Below are 17,047 nucleotides of genomic sequence, written 5' to 3'. Positions count from 1 at the left end.
CTTGTACCTTCTAACTGGCTGAATAACACAAGCACCCAATAATCCTTCCACCCTGCATGGTATACAAAGCTCATATCTTGGAGTATCCATCATAATTATTGATTAATAAACTATTTTTTCTAATCCAGTTTTTTCAGGATGACTTATAGTAGAAACAACTCTTCTTAAATATAATGCATTTCATGATAGTGGAAAGTCAGTGAGATTTTACTCCAGGCCTGCCACATATTATCTATGTGAAGTGAAGAAGTGAAAGTGTTAGTTGTTCAGTCATGTCCGACTCTTTGCTACCCCATGGCCTGTAGCCCGCCAGGCTCCTCTGTCCATGTTCTCCAGGCAAGAATACTGGAGTGGGTTGCCATTCCCTTCTCCAGAGGCTCTTCTCCACCCAGGGATCAAACCCATGTCTCCTGCATTGCAGGCAGATTCTTCAACATCTGAGTGACAAGGAAAGTCTGTTAGGCTATGTGGCCACATGCAACTTTAAATTCTTCATCTGTTTCCTTATCTGTAAAACATATTTGTCTGAAATATATAAATTGTGTGATACTGCATGTATACAATGGTCAGCACACTGACAGACAAACAGTAGGCCCTGAATATTATCAGCTCCTCTTACCCACCTTACTAAAATGCAAATACTATTTCAGAGAACAAGTTATACAGCCAAATTGCTGGTTTAAAGTTCATATCCTAAATATTCACCTTATGTTACTGGGTAAGCTTTTGTCACACTGTGCCTCAATTTCCTAATCTATGAAATGAAGCTGAGGGTACCTTCTGTGATGGGTTTTCAATAGAATTATTTTAATTCAATGCACATCAAGCACAGTAAGTTCAATTACAATCCCCCACATCTTTAAAACAGGAATTTTTCAAAATGTTCAGTGAACACTTGATAACATCTCTTCATCCACTGAGAAACTGAAGAAGACATTTATATATGGCCCAAAATTATTTTGGCAGAAATAAAATTCAAATATGTTAAGTTTTATATCTGCTGGGTACTATACATATCAAAGATTATTATCTTGGTTAAATGAAGAATTATCAGATAATTTCAAAGAAAGTCTTGCTTGTGACATTTCCAGTTGGCTGTGGGAGGTTTTTTTCAAGACTGGGTCTGAAGCAGGGAAAAGTTCGGAATTTCCCCATCCCTTTTTTACTTCTTACTTTCAAAACAAGCCATTCTTTAAAAAAAAAAAAAAATGTAATGCATTTTTAATTGGAAGATAATTGCTTTACAATATCGTGTTGGTTAGCACCATACATCAAAGTGAATTAGCCATGTCCCCTCCCTCCTAACCTCCCTCCCACCTCCCACCCTATCCCACCCCTCTAGGTTATCACAGAGCCCCAGTTTGACCTCCCTGCATCATACAGCAAATTCCCACTGGCTATCTAGTTTACAAAGCATGCCATTCTTAAAGACAATGTAGTACTCAAGCACTATGCAGGTCTCAGATTATACAGGCAAATTATATCATGTCTTAAACATTATATTTAGACAGAATATCCTTATGTATACATTCTTTGTTCAGTTATATCATTACATGGTGGTTTCAAATATACAAAATAAGTTTTGCAAAATGTAAATTTATATGAACTATATACTAAAGTGACTGTTATCCATGATTTTTTTCTTTTTTATAAAATTTATTTATTCTAACTGGAGGCTATTACTTTACAATATTGTGATGGTTTTTGCCTTACATTCATATGAATCAGCCATGGGTATACATGTGTTCCCCATCCTGAGCCTCCCTCCCACCTCCCTCCCCATCCCATCCCTCAGGGTCATCCCAGTGCAAGAGCCCTGAACACCCTGTCTCATGCATCAAACGTGGACTGGCGATCTGTTTCACATATGATAATATACATGTTTCAGTGCTTTTCTCTCAAATCATCCCACCCTCACCTTCTCCCACAGAGTCCAAAAGTCTGTTCTTTACCTCTGTGTCTCTTTTGCTGTCTCACATATAGGGTCATCGTTACCATCTTTCTAAATTCCATATATATGTGTTAATATACTGTATTGGTGTTTTTCTTTCTGACTTACTTCACTCTGTATAATAGGCTCCAGTTTCATCCACCTCATTAGAACTGATTCAAATGCATTATTTTTAATAGTTGAGTAATATTCCATTGTGTATATGTACCACAGCTTTTTATCCATCGTCTGCTGATGGGACATCTAGGTTGCTTCCATGGCCTGGCTATTGTAAACAGTGCTGCGATGAACATTGGGGTATATGTGTCTCTTTCAGTTCTGGTTTCCTCAGTGTGTATGCCCAGCAGTCAGATTGCTGGGCCATATGGCAGTTCTATTTCCAGCTTTTTAAGGAATCTCCACACTGCTCTCCATAGTGGCTATACTAGTTTGCATTCCCACCAACAGTGTAAGAGTGTTCCTTTTACTCCACACCCTCTTCAGCATTTATTGTTTGTAGACTTTTGGATAGTAGCCATTCAGACCAGCATGAGATGGTACCTCATTGTGGTTTTGATTTGCATTTCTCTGATAATGAGTGATGTTGAGCATCTTTTCATGTGTTTGTTAGCCATCTGTATGTCTTCTTTGGAGAAATGTCTGTTTAGTTCTTTGGCCCATTTTTTTATTGGAATTGGGCTGCAGGAGTTGTTTGTATATTTTTTTAGATTAATTCTTTGTAAGTTGCTTCATTTGCTATTATTTCTCCCATTCTGAAGGCTGTCTTTTCACCTTGCATATAGTTTCCTTCATTGTGCAAAAGCTTTTAAGTTTAATCAGGTCCCATTTGTTTATTTTTGCTTTTATTTCCATTACTCTGGGAGGTGGGTCATAGAGGATCCTGCTGTGATTTATGTCAGAGAGTGTTTTGTCTATGTTTTCCTCTAGGAGTTTTATAGTTTCTGGTCTTACATTTAGATCTTTAATCCATTTTGAGTTTATTGTTGTATATGGTGTTAGAAAGTGTTCTGGTTTCATTCTTTTACCAGTTGACCAGTTTCCCCAGCACCATTTGTTAAAGAGATAGCCCTTTCTCCATTGTATATTCTTGCCTCCTTTGTCAAAAATAAGGTGTCAATAGGTGCATGGATTTATCTCCGGGTTTTCTTATTTTGTTCCATTGATCTATGTTTTTGTCTTTGTGCCAGTACCATACTGTCTTGATGACTGTGGCTTTGCAGTATAGTCTGAAGTCAGGCATGTTGATTCCTCCAGTTCCATTCTTCTTCCTCAAGATTGCTTTGGCTATTTGAGGTTTTTTGTATTTCCATACAAATTGTGAAATTATTTGTTCTAGTTCTCTGAAAAATACCATTGGTAGTTTGATAGGGATTGCATTGAATCTATAGATTGCTTTGGCTAATATACTCATTTTCACTATATTGATTCTTCTGATCCAGGAACATGGTCTATTTCTCCATCTATTTGTGTCCTCTTTGATTTCTTTCATCAGTGTTTTATAGTTTTCTATATACAGGTCTTTTGTTTATTTAGGTAGATTTATTCCTAAGTATTTTATTCTTTTCATTGCAATGGTGAATGAAATTATTTCCTTAATTTTTTCTGTCTTCTCATTGTTAGTGCATAGGAATACAAGGGATTTCTGTGTGCTAATTTTATATCCTGCAACTTTACTATATTCATTGATTAGCTCTAGTAATTTTCTGGTGCAGTCTTTAGGGCTTTCTATGTAGAGGATCATGTCATCTGCAAACAGTGAGAGTTTTACTTCTTCTTTTCCAGTCTGGATTCCTATTATTTATTTTTCTTCTCTGACTACTGTGGCTAAAACTTCCAAAACTATGTCAAATAGTAGTGGTGAGAGTGGGAACCCTTGTCTTGTTCCTGACTTCAGGGGAAATACTTCCAATATTTCCACCATTGAGGGTAATACTTGCGGTCAGTTTATCATATATGGCTTTTATTATGTTGAGGTATGTTCCTTCTATGCTGCTTTCTGGAGAGTTTTTATCATAAATGGATGTTGAATTTTGTCAAAGGCTTTCTCTGCATCTATTGAGATAATCATATGGTTTTTACCTTTCAATTTGCTAATGTGGTGTATCACACTGATTGATTTGCAAATATTGAAGAATTCCTGCATCCCTGGGATAAAGCCCACTTGGTCATGATGTATCATCTTTTTAATATGTTGTTGGATTCTGTTTGCTAGAATTTTGTTAAGGATTTTATGTTCATCAGTGATACTGGCCTGTAGTTTTCTTTTTTTGTGGCATCTTTGTCTGGTTTTGGTATTAGGGTGATGGTGGCCTCATAGAATGAGTTTGGAGGTACCCATGATTTAAATTCTAGAGTAATGTTTTCTAAATTGGCATAAGTGCCTCTGAGTAGGTGATTTGCTCACATCTGGTAAGAGTTATGACTAATTACAAGCTGTTCACTGTTGTTCAAACACAAACTCACTCATCTGGGAGCAACATCTGAGAACTAGAGAAGCATCATTCAAAATATTAGTGGCCCAAAGTGGGCATTACACCAAAGACTATTTTCCTTAGTAAAAAACTTAGAATTTACTGTATCCCCCCAATTTTTTTGGCTACTTTCAATGATGGACATTTAAATATCTTCATCTCATATTATAACAGACACAAAATATGAAAATAAGAAACATAATTTGAACTCTAACTGAATAAAATTTGTTTTAGTTTCTATTTTCTATACACTCATCCCATGAATAATATTGCTTTATAATTCTTATAATCATAAAACATATCATAAATCATTATCATAAATAATTATAAATTTATAATGTTATATCAGAGATTAACAATATATGGATTGTTTTTAGATAATTTTATTTCTAAACTGAAACTCTGGTATGTTGACATTCATATATAGGCTGATTTATTTTGAATCATGGCATAAGTGCTGAGCTGTAAGGAAAGTGCATTAAATTTGATTTTTCCTGATCTATGTTATAGGGACATCTATAGTACAAGTTTCCCTGGTGACTCAGATGGTAAAGAATCCACCTGCAATGCAGGAGACCCAAGTTTGACCCCTGGATCAGGAATATCTTCTGGAGAAGGGAATGGCTACCCACTCCAGTATTCTTGCCTGGAAAAGTCTATGGCCAGAGGAGCCTGGCAGGCTACAGTCCATGGGGTTACAAAGAGTTGGACATGACTGACTAACACTATCTTAGTACACATACTGTACTACAAGCATAACTTGTACTGGGATATCTTAGAATTTTTAAGATTAGGAAAAGTTAAAACAATAGCAAAAACAGGGAGAGCCAAATTGGTAAATGTATTATTTTTTAGAACCCACTTTAAAAAGCTATGCTCAAAACAATCCTATCAGTCCCAATTTATATAAGAGAAAGTGGGAAATTTAGAGAAGTAAAATTATGGCTAAGATCATGCAATCACACACAGAAAATTATACAGAGGTATCATCGGAACCCAAGCTGCTTGACTCTTGCACTCAAGTTCTTGACCATTCATCTCTTTCTTACTATAAGTCTGAGATACCCTTGTGTTGATATATTCAATCTGTATTCAAAGTAACTTTAGACAAATAGATTATAAGTGTACCACCGCCTGCAAGTATATAACACTGTGCCTGTGAGATTCACCAATTCACAGATTAAAAACAATTTTTATGTCTTTTGAATATGTCTAAATTGAGCTAATGTTGGTAAATTAAACTCACTTAAAAGAAAAAAAGCAGCTGAGTATTTTCAATCAGCTCAACTTTGGGAGAATCATTTGAAAAAAAGAACTGGGAAATGTTGGTGAAATCAAGTGGGTAGAGGAAATAGCTAGGTAAAGAAGGAAATCCCTGTGCTGAGTTAGGAACAATTTTTAATCTTATTGATTTGGAGTCAGAGTAGAGAGTTAAGGATACTTTATGTAAACATTATTTACAAAGTACTGAGCCTACTATAGAGTGATTTCTGTAGAAGTAACTAATGGTACACTAATGCTAATCTTTGTAACATTTCTATCTGCCAGGTAGGTAGCTTAGCTCCACTTCTACTAGTTTTGTGACCTTGAACACTTGTTTAACTTCTCTGTCCTTGTTTCCTCGCTTATGAAAATACGCTAATAGAAATGTCTGCTTAGGAATATTAAGTGGTTATTATAAGCAAAATGCTTTAAACAGTGTCTGGCAAAGAATAAACATTTAATAATAGCACTTATTATTATTCTGATTTTTAGAAATGAGGAAACTGAAACTGGCTAAAAGCAGTTTGCCCATGATCCCCCACTATGTAACAGTCTTTAAAATTCAAACACAGTCTGTAGGATTCCATACCCCCATTTTTGATTGCACACATTGCCTTTCTCACAGTGACTTTAGATTATGACAGTAAATTATTTAGAAAAACACAAACCTAACACATATCTTTCTGATACATCAATCAAGGAGAAACTTAAACTTTTAGTGTGCATTTTATTTTTTAAAAAGCCATGTTGAGACATGTCATAATAGCAGAATACTCATGAAAGTGTTTTCTTTTGCAAAAACTTATACAGTAAAAAATAGGAATTAAAATATCTGGGGCATAAATGAATTGACAGCATTTGCAGTATTTACAAAGGTGATGACAGGACAACGGGAGACAAAGTCTGAGAGCTCTTCCTTACAAGTATAAAAACTCCTTTACTGAAGTGTCCAGTAAAGGACACCAGACAGTAACTCTCATTTAGGCACTTCATCAAACCTTACAGAGGAGGAATTGGGGAATTATAATCATATTAGAAACACACTAAGTTACGTTTTCATAGTAGTAAATGCATGTATGAAGCTTAAGTGCTAGAATCTATACAGTTTTGCCTCTATTAATAAGAAAGATCATCTATTTACAATTTAATTTAGCCCACTCTCTTAAATCCATTATTCCTCTCAGTGCTTACACAGTTACTACTTTATTTTTTACAAAATTGTTTCTCAAATGCACCTTGTAAGAATTCCATAGTGCATAATTGTGCATAATTGTAAAAAACACAGATTCCCAGTGTCCCCGGAGATGAGATTCTGTAAGTCTGGAGGCAATGAAGAACTTTAATTTTAACAAGAACTCCAGGTGATTCTTTAAATCTTGTGAATGTGGGAAATGAGCTATGGCAGATAAAGTGAATTGCTCAACATATCAGTGAGTGATGGAAACTGTTTAAGACAGAACTTGTGCATGTATTTACAATGTAGCCACACCTCCACCTCCAAATTGCTTTTAAAAGAGCTCCAAAGCCAAACATAAAATATGTACAGTTATTTTGAGGAGATACCTTTTGGTCAACCTATTAAGTTTTTAGAAACATAATGATGAGAGGTGTTCCATGACTAATATAGTGAAATTGAAAAATACTTTAAGCTATGTACTTTCACATCCACCCAATTTACCCACAAGAAAGTCCTCTCCTTCGTGGCCAACTGTTTCTCATCTTTAGTGATGATGTGAGTCTGGTCCTGATGTTTTGATAAACCTGAGTCCTGCAGCTAGAACAGGCTTCCTACATGCCTGCTGAGTTGCCATGTAGGAAGTAACTGCTGCTTTCCCGTGCAATTTAGGAGGAAAGGCAATAAATGAAGGGAAGGTTGGATTGGTTGTACTAATGATCTGTCAGGTTTAGAATATGATTTTATACTTCTGTAACTTCTGAGGAAGTCAGAAGGTATAATGAAGATCATTCTGTTTAAACTTTTCACTTCACTAAGGCCGCAGAAGGGAATGAGCTGACAACGATCAAGCTCAGAGATCTTAAAACTCTGCCTTGAACTCATTAAGAGTTAACTTGGCAATGCATATAACATCTAAACCTTAATTCCCTCACCTTGAAAATAGAAAAAAAAGATATGTATCTATCTGCTAAAGTTTTAGTCATTATAAAATAATGCAGTGCACTTTTAAGTTTTGGGGACAGAGGATAGTGATAGTATTCACACAACGTTAGCAGCTTTTTTTGTTTCTGTTTTTGTTACTATTCTTCTGCATTCCTGAGAGATGAAGATTATTATCCCAAAAATTTGGATAAGGAACCTAACAACCCAGTATTTTTTAGGTAAATACCCAGAGTTATAGAGGAAAAGACAGGATTCAATAACAGGAAAAACTGAGTCAACACTTTTCATCAAGGTACGATTACCTTACCTTAATCTGCAAATACTAATATTTTCTAAACATCTGAGCAATGGCAAAATGCCAAAGTAATAAATGAAGAAGGTCAAGCTTTGCTATGCTTATAAATTTGGGTTTCCTTTAATAGGTTAATTTATACCCAGTTGAACCTTGAACAATATGAGGGTTAGGGTGCTGACTCTCCATGCAGTCAAAAACCCACGTATAATTTACAGTTTGCCACTAAATATCTGGTTCCTCTGTATCCACGGTTCTGTATCTGTGAATTCAACCAACTGTAGATCGTGTAATACTGTAGTATTTACTGTTGAAAGAAAACCACATGTAACTAGACCCATACAATCCAAACTCATGTTGTTCAAGGGTCAGCTGTGATCATCAACCCCAATATGTTTTTCCAGTAACATCACACTCACAGTATAATGTTAAACTCTACATTGAAATGAAAATTTCAGCTCTCTAGAGCTCTCAGGAAATACGAAGCTTTGGATACTTGAATTTCTAGATAGCTTTCATAAACACATATTTACATTATAATTCACTTGGATGGAATTGCTTTTAAACTTTACCACTTGTCTTCATTCCTACTATAAGATATATATTTATTGTATAATATATACTACTGTTGCTAATTAAAAACTATCATTTTAAACATCAATGTTCTTACTTTGAAGTAACATGGCAATTCCTCTAAGCCATTTGTGGTACATGGGATTTTTAGAGAGATGATCCTAGAAACATATGTTTGCTTTATGGACTGAAGTATCTCTTTATTCTATTCACAGTTTGATTCATGGTTACTAGGGGATTATCTATAACTCAAGTCATAAATATCTAAGAAATTGCCTGTGGAAAGGGAAAGAAAGGGAAGGGTAAAAATGAAGAGAGCAGAATACCTGAGGGGCTCTCGATTAGATTAGACACTCAATCCTTTCTGATGATCCAGGGTGATACTCAGTACCAGCCTGAGTACCAGTCTGTGCCTAAGGACCAGTCAGAATAATTTTCTGACATTAAAATATCTTCCCCAATGTTTTCCCTATATAGCTGGCAAGTATTTTAACAAGAGACAATGCCTTCCCTTCTTCAGTCATAAATAAAGGAACAGACTGTCAAAATACCAGGGAGAGTTACTACAAATGTGTGAATGCATTTCTGTCATTGCATAAATGGCTTTAGATTTTTTTTCTGGATTCACCAGGGTAAGAGTATAGGAAGATTCTAGATCCTAAAAATATCAGTGAAGGGAAAAGGAGGCTTAAACAGTGGATGCCAGAAATTCTGAAACCAGATATTCTCCCCAACACCCTTCCTTCTAGGTCTTGTGAAGCAGGAACTAGACACAAAGCAAGCTTGTTGCTAAGACGCTCGACAAGTGGGTCCCCACAGTAGTGAATAATTTATTTTAAGAAAAAGAGAATGAAAGTGCCTGTGGCCTACCAATTCCCATATAAGTGTAAAGATTACTATTACCACATAACTGATTTGGGTAGGCAGTTTTTGATTCTGTGGAAATATTATAAACACTCCTCATGTTTAACCAAATGTCCTTTACGATAATGATGAATCACTTAACCACTTCTGATGATCCCGTTAAATCCAAGCTTTTTGGGACAGGCTGTGTTTGCTGTGACCTATGGCTTCTCTGAAAGTCTTACTGGCTGCATTGGTAAATAACAGCCACCAGAAGCCAGAACTATCATTGTCTTTTTCCCGCCCACTCTTGGGTGACACACAAGTCCATTTTAAATCAAGTGAAACAAAGCAAACAGGCTGAGGAGCAGTTGGATCTGCATCAGAAATCAGTGATGATTTGCCAACTAGTAAGTTCCTCCAACATGTGCTAAGTCAAAGGCAAACACACACTCCCAGTTGTCTGTAAGCATATACTCATTTACCTTTGGGACTTCAGGAATAAAGTTGCAAAAATCCCATCCCAACACTCCCCTCACTCTAACTGAGGATTCTCACTTTTTTTGCTTCCTTCTTATGCCTCTTAATGAAACAATCTATTAATAAAATTTAAATAAAAATCAGCAACATATGTGGGTCTTTTCTTCAGAAAACAAAACAAAACTGACATGGCCAAGAAACAGAATGTCAGTATCTTCCTAGAAAAATACAAAGCTCTCTATAATTTACATAAAGGTGGTGTTCAGCAAGCCTCTCAGACTTCCTACTGTACAAAGTTCTCTGAAGGAGGTTTCTGCAGCAACAGTCTTGGAAATGAAAGTGTCCTTAATATTGCTACCATTAAGCATAGTCCCTGGCACACAGCAAGAACCTGCTAAATATGAGGTAAGTTGGTAGTGAATAAATGCAATTTATTTGCAAAGGAATTTTAAAATTATGAAAAGAATTTAATTTCTAAATTTACTTTTATGGGAATTTAGGTGAACTTTTCCTAAGGCATGGTCGTATGAGTTGAATAGTTCGGGACTGTAACTCAAGACTACTGGGAGGAATCCTTAGATGGTCTGGAATCCAGTTTTCCCTAAGAAACCCTAAAGTAATAACAATGAGTGAGACTAAGGAAAATAAAGGGCAATGAATTATAAGGAAATCACTGAAGGTCTGTGTTTTTTTTAACTCCTAAGAAGTCAAAAAAAATGAATGAGACTGGGAAGAAAAACTATTATTGCTACTGTTTTTGTTATTGTTTACTACATTTTGAACCCCAGTCATGTGCCAGACAAACTAAGGTACTTTGCAACATATATATTATTATCTTTATTTCACAGTGGTGGTGATTGAGGTTTAGAGAGATATTAACAAATGTAATTTGTTAGTAGAATACATAAGATAAAAATGCAAGGCTAAAAATGAAGAAGATAGATTAATCTAAGGATAACTATTTTAACATCCATATTGATTTATTGAAAACACTGAGTGATATCAATGTTTGAATCAATGATTGATTACTACATATTTCTCACATATATCAGAACGTCTTGAAGCTTGCTGAGAGTTTCATTACTGCATGCATGTTTATCAAGTTAGTGAACATTTTTAAAGTTTTATAATAACAGTTTTTCTGAATATCTCAGGCTATTTCTAGGTACTACAAAGTTGAAATCAAAACCACAAAAGACATTGATATCACTTAAGATAAAAATAATCCTCATAAATTGCTTTACTAATCCAAATTATTTCCCAAAAGTAAACTAAAAGCAGAGCTTTCCACTTTATCTGGCCCAGGGGGAAAAAAAATTATCTCTTTTCATTGCACCTGCCCTTTCCATAGACCAGAGGAAGACCATTGTGTTCAGGTGCTCACCTTTTTCACATTTATATATGAAGAAAAGTCCAAATAAGTTAAAAACTTCACTCAAGGTTTTTAAGCTAATTATAATGGCAGGCTTAGGATTTAGGACACTAGAGTTACAGTACACAATTTTCTCCTCTTTAATGTCCAGTTTTCAGGTTAATGTTACAATGAAAAGCATCCCTAAAAGCTTTCTGTCTCACACTTCCTGGGTAAGAAAGCATCTAGAATATTGTTTTACTCCTCCCTCTTTGTAAAATTAAAATAGTTAAGCCTATGTTTGGTATGTCTTTTTGAAAAGTCCACTCAGGGTTAACAATGAACTAAAACCATTTTAATACTTCTTTCCTATCCCTCCTGCTCTCTGCATTTATCCTTCTGCTAAAGTTGCTTTTTGTGCCAAAAAGTAAAGGAAGCTTGAAAATAGATGGCTCATAATGCATCATAATGGAACCAATGTTCATAATGCATCATAATGGAAACAATGACAGTTGGTCCTAGAGTTGGCAATTATTTGCTTTTAAAAACACAATATGTATTCATACATAAGTTGTGTGAGGCCTAATTCAATAGTCCAGGTCCCAGAAATAAGTTACCCATAGCACCCATGCTTCAGGGGAGGAATATTAACCATATGAATCTGGTGCAAAGTTCTTATACTTTCTTCATTCTTAATGTTTATATGTGTTTAAAACACTGATTAAAGTGAATGCAAGTTTTGGAACAACTAAATTTTCTTTGGAACATTTAGATTTGAAGTGGAATTGCATACAAGTTGAATTTTTTGTCTACCCAATCTCTCATCTCACTTCCAACTTCAACATATTTGCAAAATAACCTAGAGAACTTGGACTTGAAGAGAGTATAAAACTATGCCATTCAAAGCTCACTCAGTCCATAATTTGCCTAATACAGGGATTGCCTCCTAAATTATCCCTGGTGGATTCAAAAGTTTTTGCTTAGAAAAAGGCAAATATCTCCAAAGAAACAACTGTTGGCCAAAAAAACAAAAACAAACATGAATAACATCTAGGCATGGGGCAGTAGGAATATTTAATTAAATGTATATGTCACCTTTTTTTTTTTTTTTTTTTTTTTTTTGACCATGATGCATAGCTTGTGAGACCTCAGTTTCCAGACCAGGGACTGAACCTTGGCCATGGCAGTGAAAGCCCAGGATCCTCACCACTAGGCCACCAGGGAACTCCTTATTTACTTCACTTTGCATAAACAAATCTACTAGTCCAGAATTTACATATCTTAGGTACCATATGATCAACTATCATCATTAATTTAAAAAAATGGCAATTATGCTATTTAAAAATTTTAGGACAAACTCCAGAAACCTGGAAACATATCTAAAATATATGATCTATTAAAAAGCTTTTAAATAAAATAATGAACAAGGACCAAAGGGTGAGAATAGCTTGAAAGAAAATCTTGATTTGACTATGAACATATATAGACTCACCACTGTAACTAGGAAGAAATTTGAAGGAAAGGCAGAGAGAGATAAGACAGAGAACCTATCAGAGGAACCTACTAACAATAATAAAATCCTGAAACCCAGAATCAAGCATAACAAGGGAAAAATTGAATTTTCTGAGAAAGTTTCAGAGCCCCTTCAACAGGCCAACTTCTGGAACTGTCCAAAAATCCTAGGATTGTGTAAAATCGTCTTAAATAGGAGATCCACTTATGTGGAGCTTATTAACCATCTGAATCACAGGCTGAGGCAAACCTGGGCCAATATCTCAGTTTTCAAATCTCAGAGCGCAATTGGGCTGGTAGAACAACTCCTACTAAGCTGGTTTACTGCAACGCATTGACAGAATCTTAGAAGAGATAGACATTACAGTCTCTGAAATGACGAATTCCGCTTTTCCCAGGGACCGTGCGGAGGCTCAGAGATCAGACTCATTTCGGATGCAAAGTGAAGTGGCATTAAAAAAAAGAAGAAGAACATTTTTTAAAAACTTCACAGAGTTCTCCACCTCTGCGACGCATTAGTCTGGAAAGGATGCTCCTACACAACTGCAAGGGCATGCAGACGGGACGTGACGCCCACAGAGGGGGGGGGACCAAGATTCCGACTGACCTTTCTGCTGTTTAAAGGACTGAATCGAGCCTGAATGATGGACCATTTTCACTCAGTGCGTCCCCGCCGCTTTAGGAAGCTGTCCGAGGGAAAGGTGGAGTAACAGTATGCAGACTCTGTGAGAGCCTCCGAGGCTCAATGCAATCCCGGAACGACCGCGAGCGCACTGCAATCAGACACCTGCTTTTGCCGGCACTTAGCTCCCTAGACAGCGCGCCCACTGTTGTCATGGCAACAGCGAGGGCGGTCCAGCGTCCGGCTCCCCTTAGCGGCTCCTGGAGGAATAGCCTCGCATACCCAAAGTGTCCAGTGCCGCAGTGTGGGTGGGCGTTATGCGGGGTATGCCGGGTGTGGGAAGGGAGTACTTCTCCTAGAGTTTGTAAATGAATTGCAGCAAATCTCTAGAACCGCAAGTTCAGTTCGGTTCAGTTCAGTTGCTCAGTTGCGACCCCATGGACTGCAGCATGCCAGGCCTCCCTGTCCATCACCAACTCCCAGAGCTTGCTCAAACTCATGTCCGTCGAGTTGGTGATGACATCCCACTATCTCATCCTCTGTAGTCCCCTTCTCCTCCTGCCTTCAGTCTTGCCCAGCATCAGGGTCTTATCCAATGAGTCAGCTGTTCACACCAGGTAGCCAAAATATTGGAGCTTCAGCTTCAGCATCAGTCCTTCCAATGAATATTCAGCACTGACTTCCTTCAGGATTCACTAGTTGGATCTCCTTGAAGTCCAAGGGAGTCTCAAGAGGCTTCTCCAACAGCACAGTTCAAAAGAATCAATTCTTCAGGGATCAGCCTTCTTTATGGTCCAACTCTCACATCCATACATGGCTACTGGAAAAACCATAGCTTTGACTAGACAGACCTTTGTTGGCAAAGTAATGTCTGTTTTTTAATATGCTGTCTAGGTTTGCCATAGCTTTTCTTCCAAGGAGCAAGCGTCTTTTAATTTCATGGCTGCAGTCACTATCTGCAGTGATTTGGAGCCCAAGAATATAAAGTTTTCTTTATTGCTGTTTAACACTGTTTCCATTATTTCCCCAGTTATTTGCCATGAAGTGAAGGGACTGAATGCCATGATCTTCATTTTTTGAAAGATGAGTTTTAAGCCAGCTTTTTCACTCTCCTCTTTCACTTTCATCAAGAGGCTCTTCAGTGCTTCTTCGCTTTCTGCAATAAGAGTGATTTCATCTGCATATCTGAGGTTATTGATATTTCTCCCGGAAATCTTGATTACAGCTTGTGCTTCATCCAGCCCAGCATTTCACATGCTGTACTTTGCATATAAGTTAAATAAGCAGGTTGACAATATACAGCCTTGACATACTCCTTTCCCAATTGGGTATCAATCCATTGTTCCATATCCAGTTCTAACTGTTGCTTCTTAACCTGCATACAGATTTCTCAGGAGGCAGGTAAGGTGGTCTGGGATTCCCATCTCTTTAAGAATTTTCCACAGTTTGTTGTGATCCAAACAGCCAAAGTCTTTGGTGTAATCAATAAAGCAGAAGTAGATGTTTTCTGGAACTCCCTTGCTTTTTCTGTAATACAGCAGATATTGGCAATTTCATCTCTGATTCCTCTGCCTTTTCTAAATCCAGTTTGAACATCTGGAAGTTCTCGGTTCATGTACTGTTGAAGCCTCACTTGGAGAATTTTGAGCATTACTTTGCTAGCGTGTGAGATGAGTGCATTGTGCAGTAGTTTGAACATTCTTTGGTATTGCCTTTCTTGGGGATTGGAATGAAAGCTGACCTTTTCCAGTCCTGTGGCCACTGCTGAGTTTTGCAAATTAGCTGGCATACTGAGAGCAGCACTTTCACAGCATCATCTTTTAGGATTTGAAATAGCTCAACTGGAATTCCATCGCCTCGACTAGGTTTATTTGTAGTGATGCTTCCTAAGATCCACTTGATTTTACACTCAGGATGTGTGGCTCTAGGTGAGTGATCACACCATCGTGGTTATCTGGGGCATTAAGAATTGGGTCATCAACAGAGAATTGGATTAAAGATTTACTGAGTATGGACCCACCCATCAGAACAAGACCCAGTTTCCCCCACAGTCAGTCTCTCCCATCAGGAAGCTTCCATAAGCCTCTTATCCTTCTCCATCAGAGGGCAGACAGAATGAAAACTACAATCACAGAAAACTAACCAAACTGATCACATGGACCACAGCCTTGTCTAACTCAATGAAACTATGAGCCATGCCTTATAGGGCCACCCAAGATGGGTGGGTCAAAGTGGAGAGTTCTGACAAAATATGGTCCACTGGAGAAGGGAATGACAAACCACTTCAGTATTCTTGCCTTGAGAACCCCATGAAGAGTATGAAAAGGCAGAAAGATATTACACTGAAAGATGAATTTCCCAGGTCAGTAGGTGCCCAATATGCTACTGGAGAAGAGTGGGGAAGTAACTCCAGGAAGAATGAAGAGATGGAGCCAAAGCAAAAACAACACCCAGCTGTTGTGACTGGTGGGTGTGACTGATAGAAGTAACGTCTGAGGCTATAAAAAACAATAAGAACCTGGAATGTTAGGTCCAGGAATCAAGGTAAATTGGTCAAGCAGGAGATGGCAAGAGTGAACATCAACATTTTAGGAATCAGTAAACTAAAATGGACTGGAATGGGCAAATTTAATTCAGATGACCATTATATATACTACTGCGGGCATAATCCCTTAGAAGAAATGGAGTAGCCCTCATAGTCAACAAGAGTCCAAAATGCAGTACTTGGATACAATCTCAAAAACAACAGAATGACCTTGGTTTGTTTCCAAGGCAAACCATTCAACATCACAGTAATCAAAGTCTATGCCCCAGTCACTAATGCCGAAGAAGATGGAATTGAATGGTTCTATGAAGACTTGCAAGACCTTATAGAACTAATACCAAAAAAAAAAAAAAGTCCTTTTCATCAGAGGGGACTGGAATGCAAAAGTAGGAAGTTAATAGATACCTAGAGTAATAGCCAGGAAAAGGCAATGGCACCCCACTCCAGTACTTTTGCCTGGGAAATCCCAAGGATGGAGGAGCCTGGTAGGCTACAGTCCATGGGGTTTCAAAGAGTCAGACACGACTGAGCGACTTCACTTTCACTTTCCACTCTCATGCACTGGAGAAGGAAATGGCAACCCACTCTAGTATTCTCGCCTGGAGAATCCCAGGGATGGGGGAGCCTGGTGGGCTGCTGTCTATGGGGTCACACAGAGTCGGACATGACTGACATGACTTAGCAGCAGCAGCAGAGTAACAGCCAAGTTTGGCCTTGGAGTACAGAATGAAGCAGGGCAAAGACTAACAGAGTTTTGCCAAGAGAACGCACTGGTCATAGCAAACACCCTCTTCCAACAACACAAGAGAACACTCTACACATGGACATCACCAGATGGTCAATACCAAAATCAGATTGATTATATTGTTCGCAGCTGAAGATGGAGACGCTCTATACAGTCAGCAAAAACAAGACTGGGAGCTGACTGTGGTTCAGATTATGAACTCCTTATTGCCAAATTCAGACTTAAATTGGAAAAAGTAGGGAAAACCACTAGACCATTCAGGTATGACCTAAATCAAACC

General features: G+C 37.5%; 1 protein-coding gene across 2 annotated transcripts in view; it reads right to left on the bottom strand.

The window, feature by feature from the left end:
• The window catches only part of ANO3 (anoctamin 3), a 426,465-nt gene that overhangs the window by 259,128 nt on the left and 150,290 nt on the right, over nucleotides 1-17,047 (bottom strand). The window contains exon 1 of one of the 2 annotated variants that reach the window (XM_070472964.1): nucleotides 13,463-13,691. The exons of the other annotated variant lie outside the window; for it this stretch is intronic. Within the exon in view, the coding sequence (XP_070329065.1) occupies nucleotides 13,463-13,508 (46 nt within the window). The 5' untranslated portion in view covers nucleotides 13,509-13,691. Of the gene's footprint in view, nucleotides 1-13,462; nucleotides 13,692-17,047 lie in introns of those variants that run through there. 2 annotated transcript variants of the gene reach the window in all.

The sequence above is a fragment of the Odocoileus virginianus genome, chromosome 10, assembly GCF_023699985.2.
Source record: "Odocoileus virginianus isolate 20LAN1187 ecotype Illinois chromosome 10, Ovbor_1.2, whole genome shotgun sequence".
In the NCBI taxonomy this organism is placed as follows: Eukaryota; Metazoa; Chordata; class Mammalia; order Artiodactyla; family Cervidae; genus Odocoileus; species Odocoileus virginianus.
This window is presented reverse-complemented; position numbering and strand designations above follow the sequence as displayed.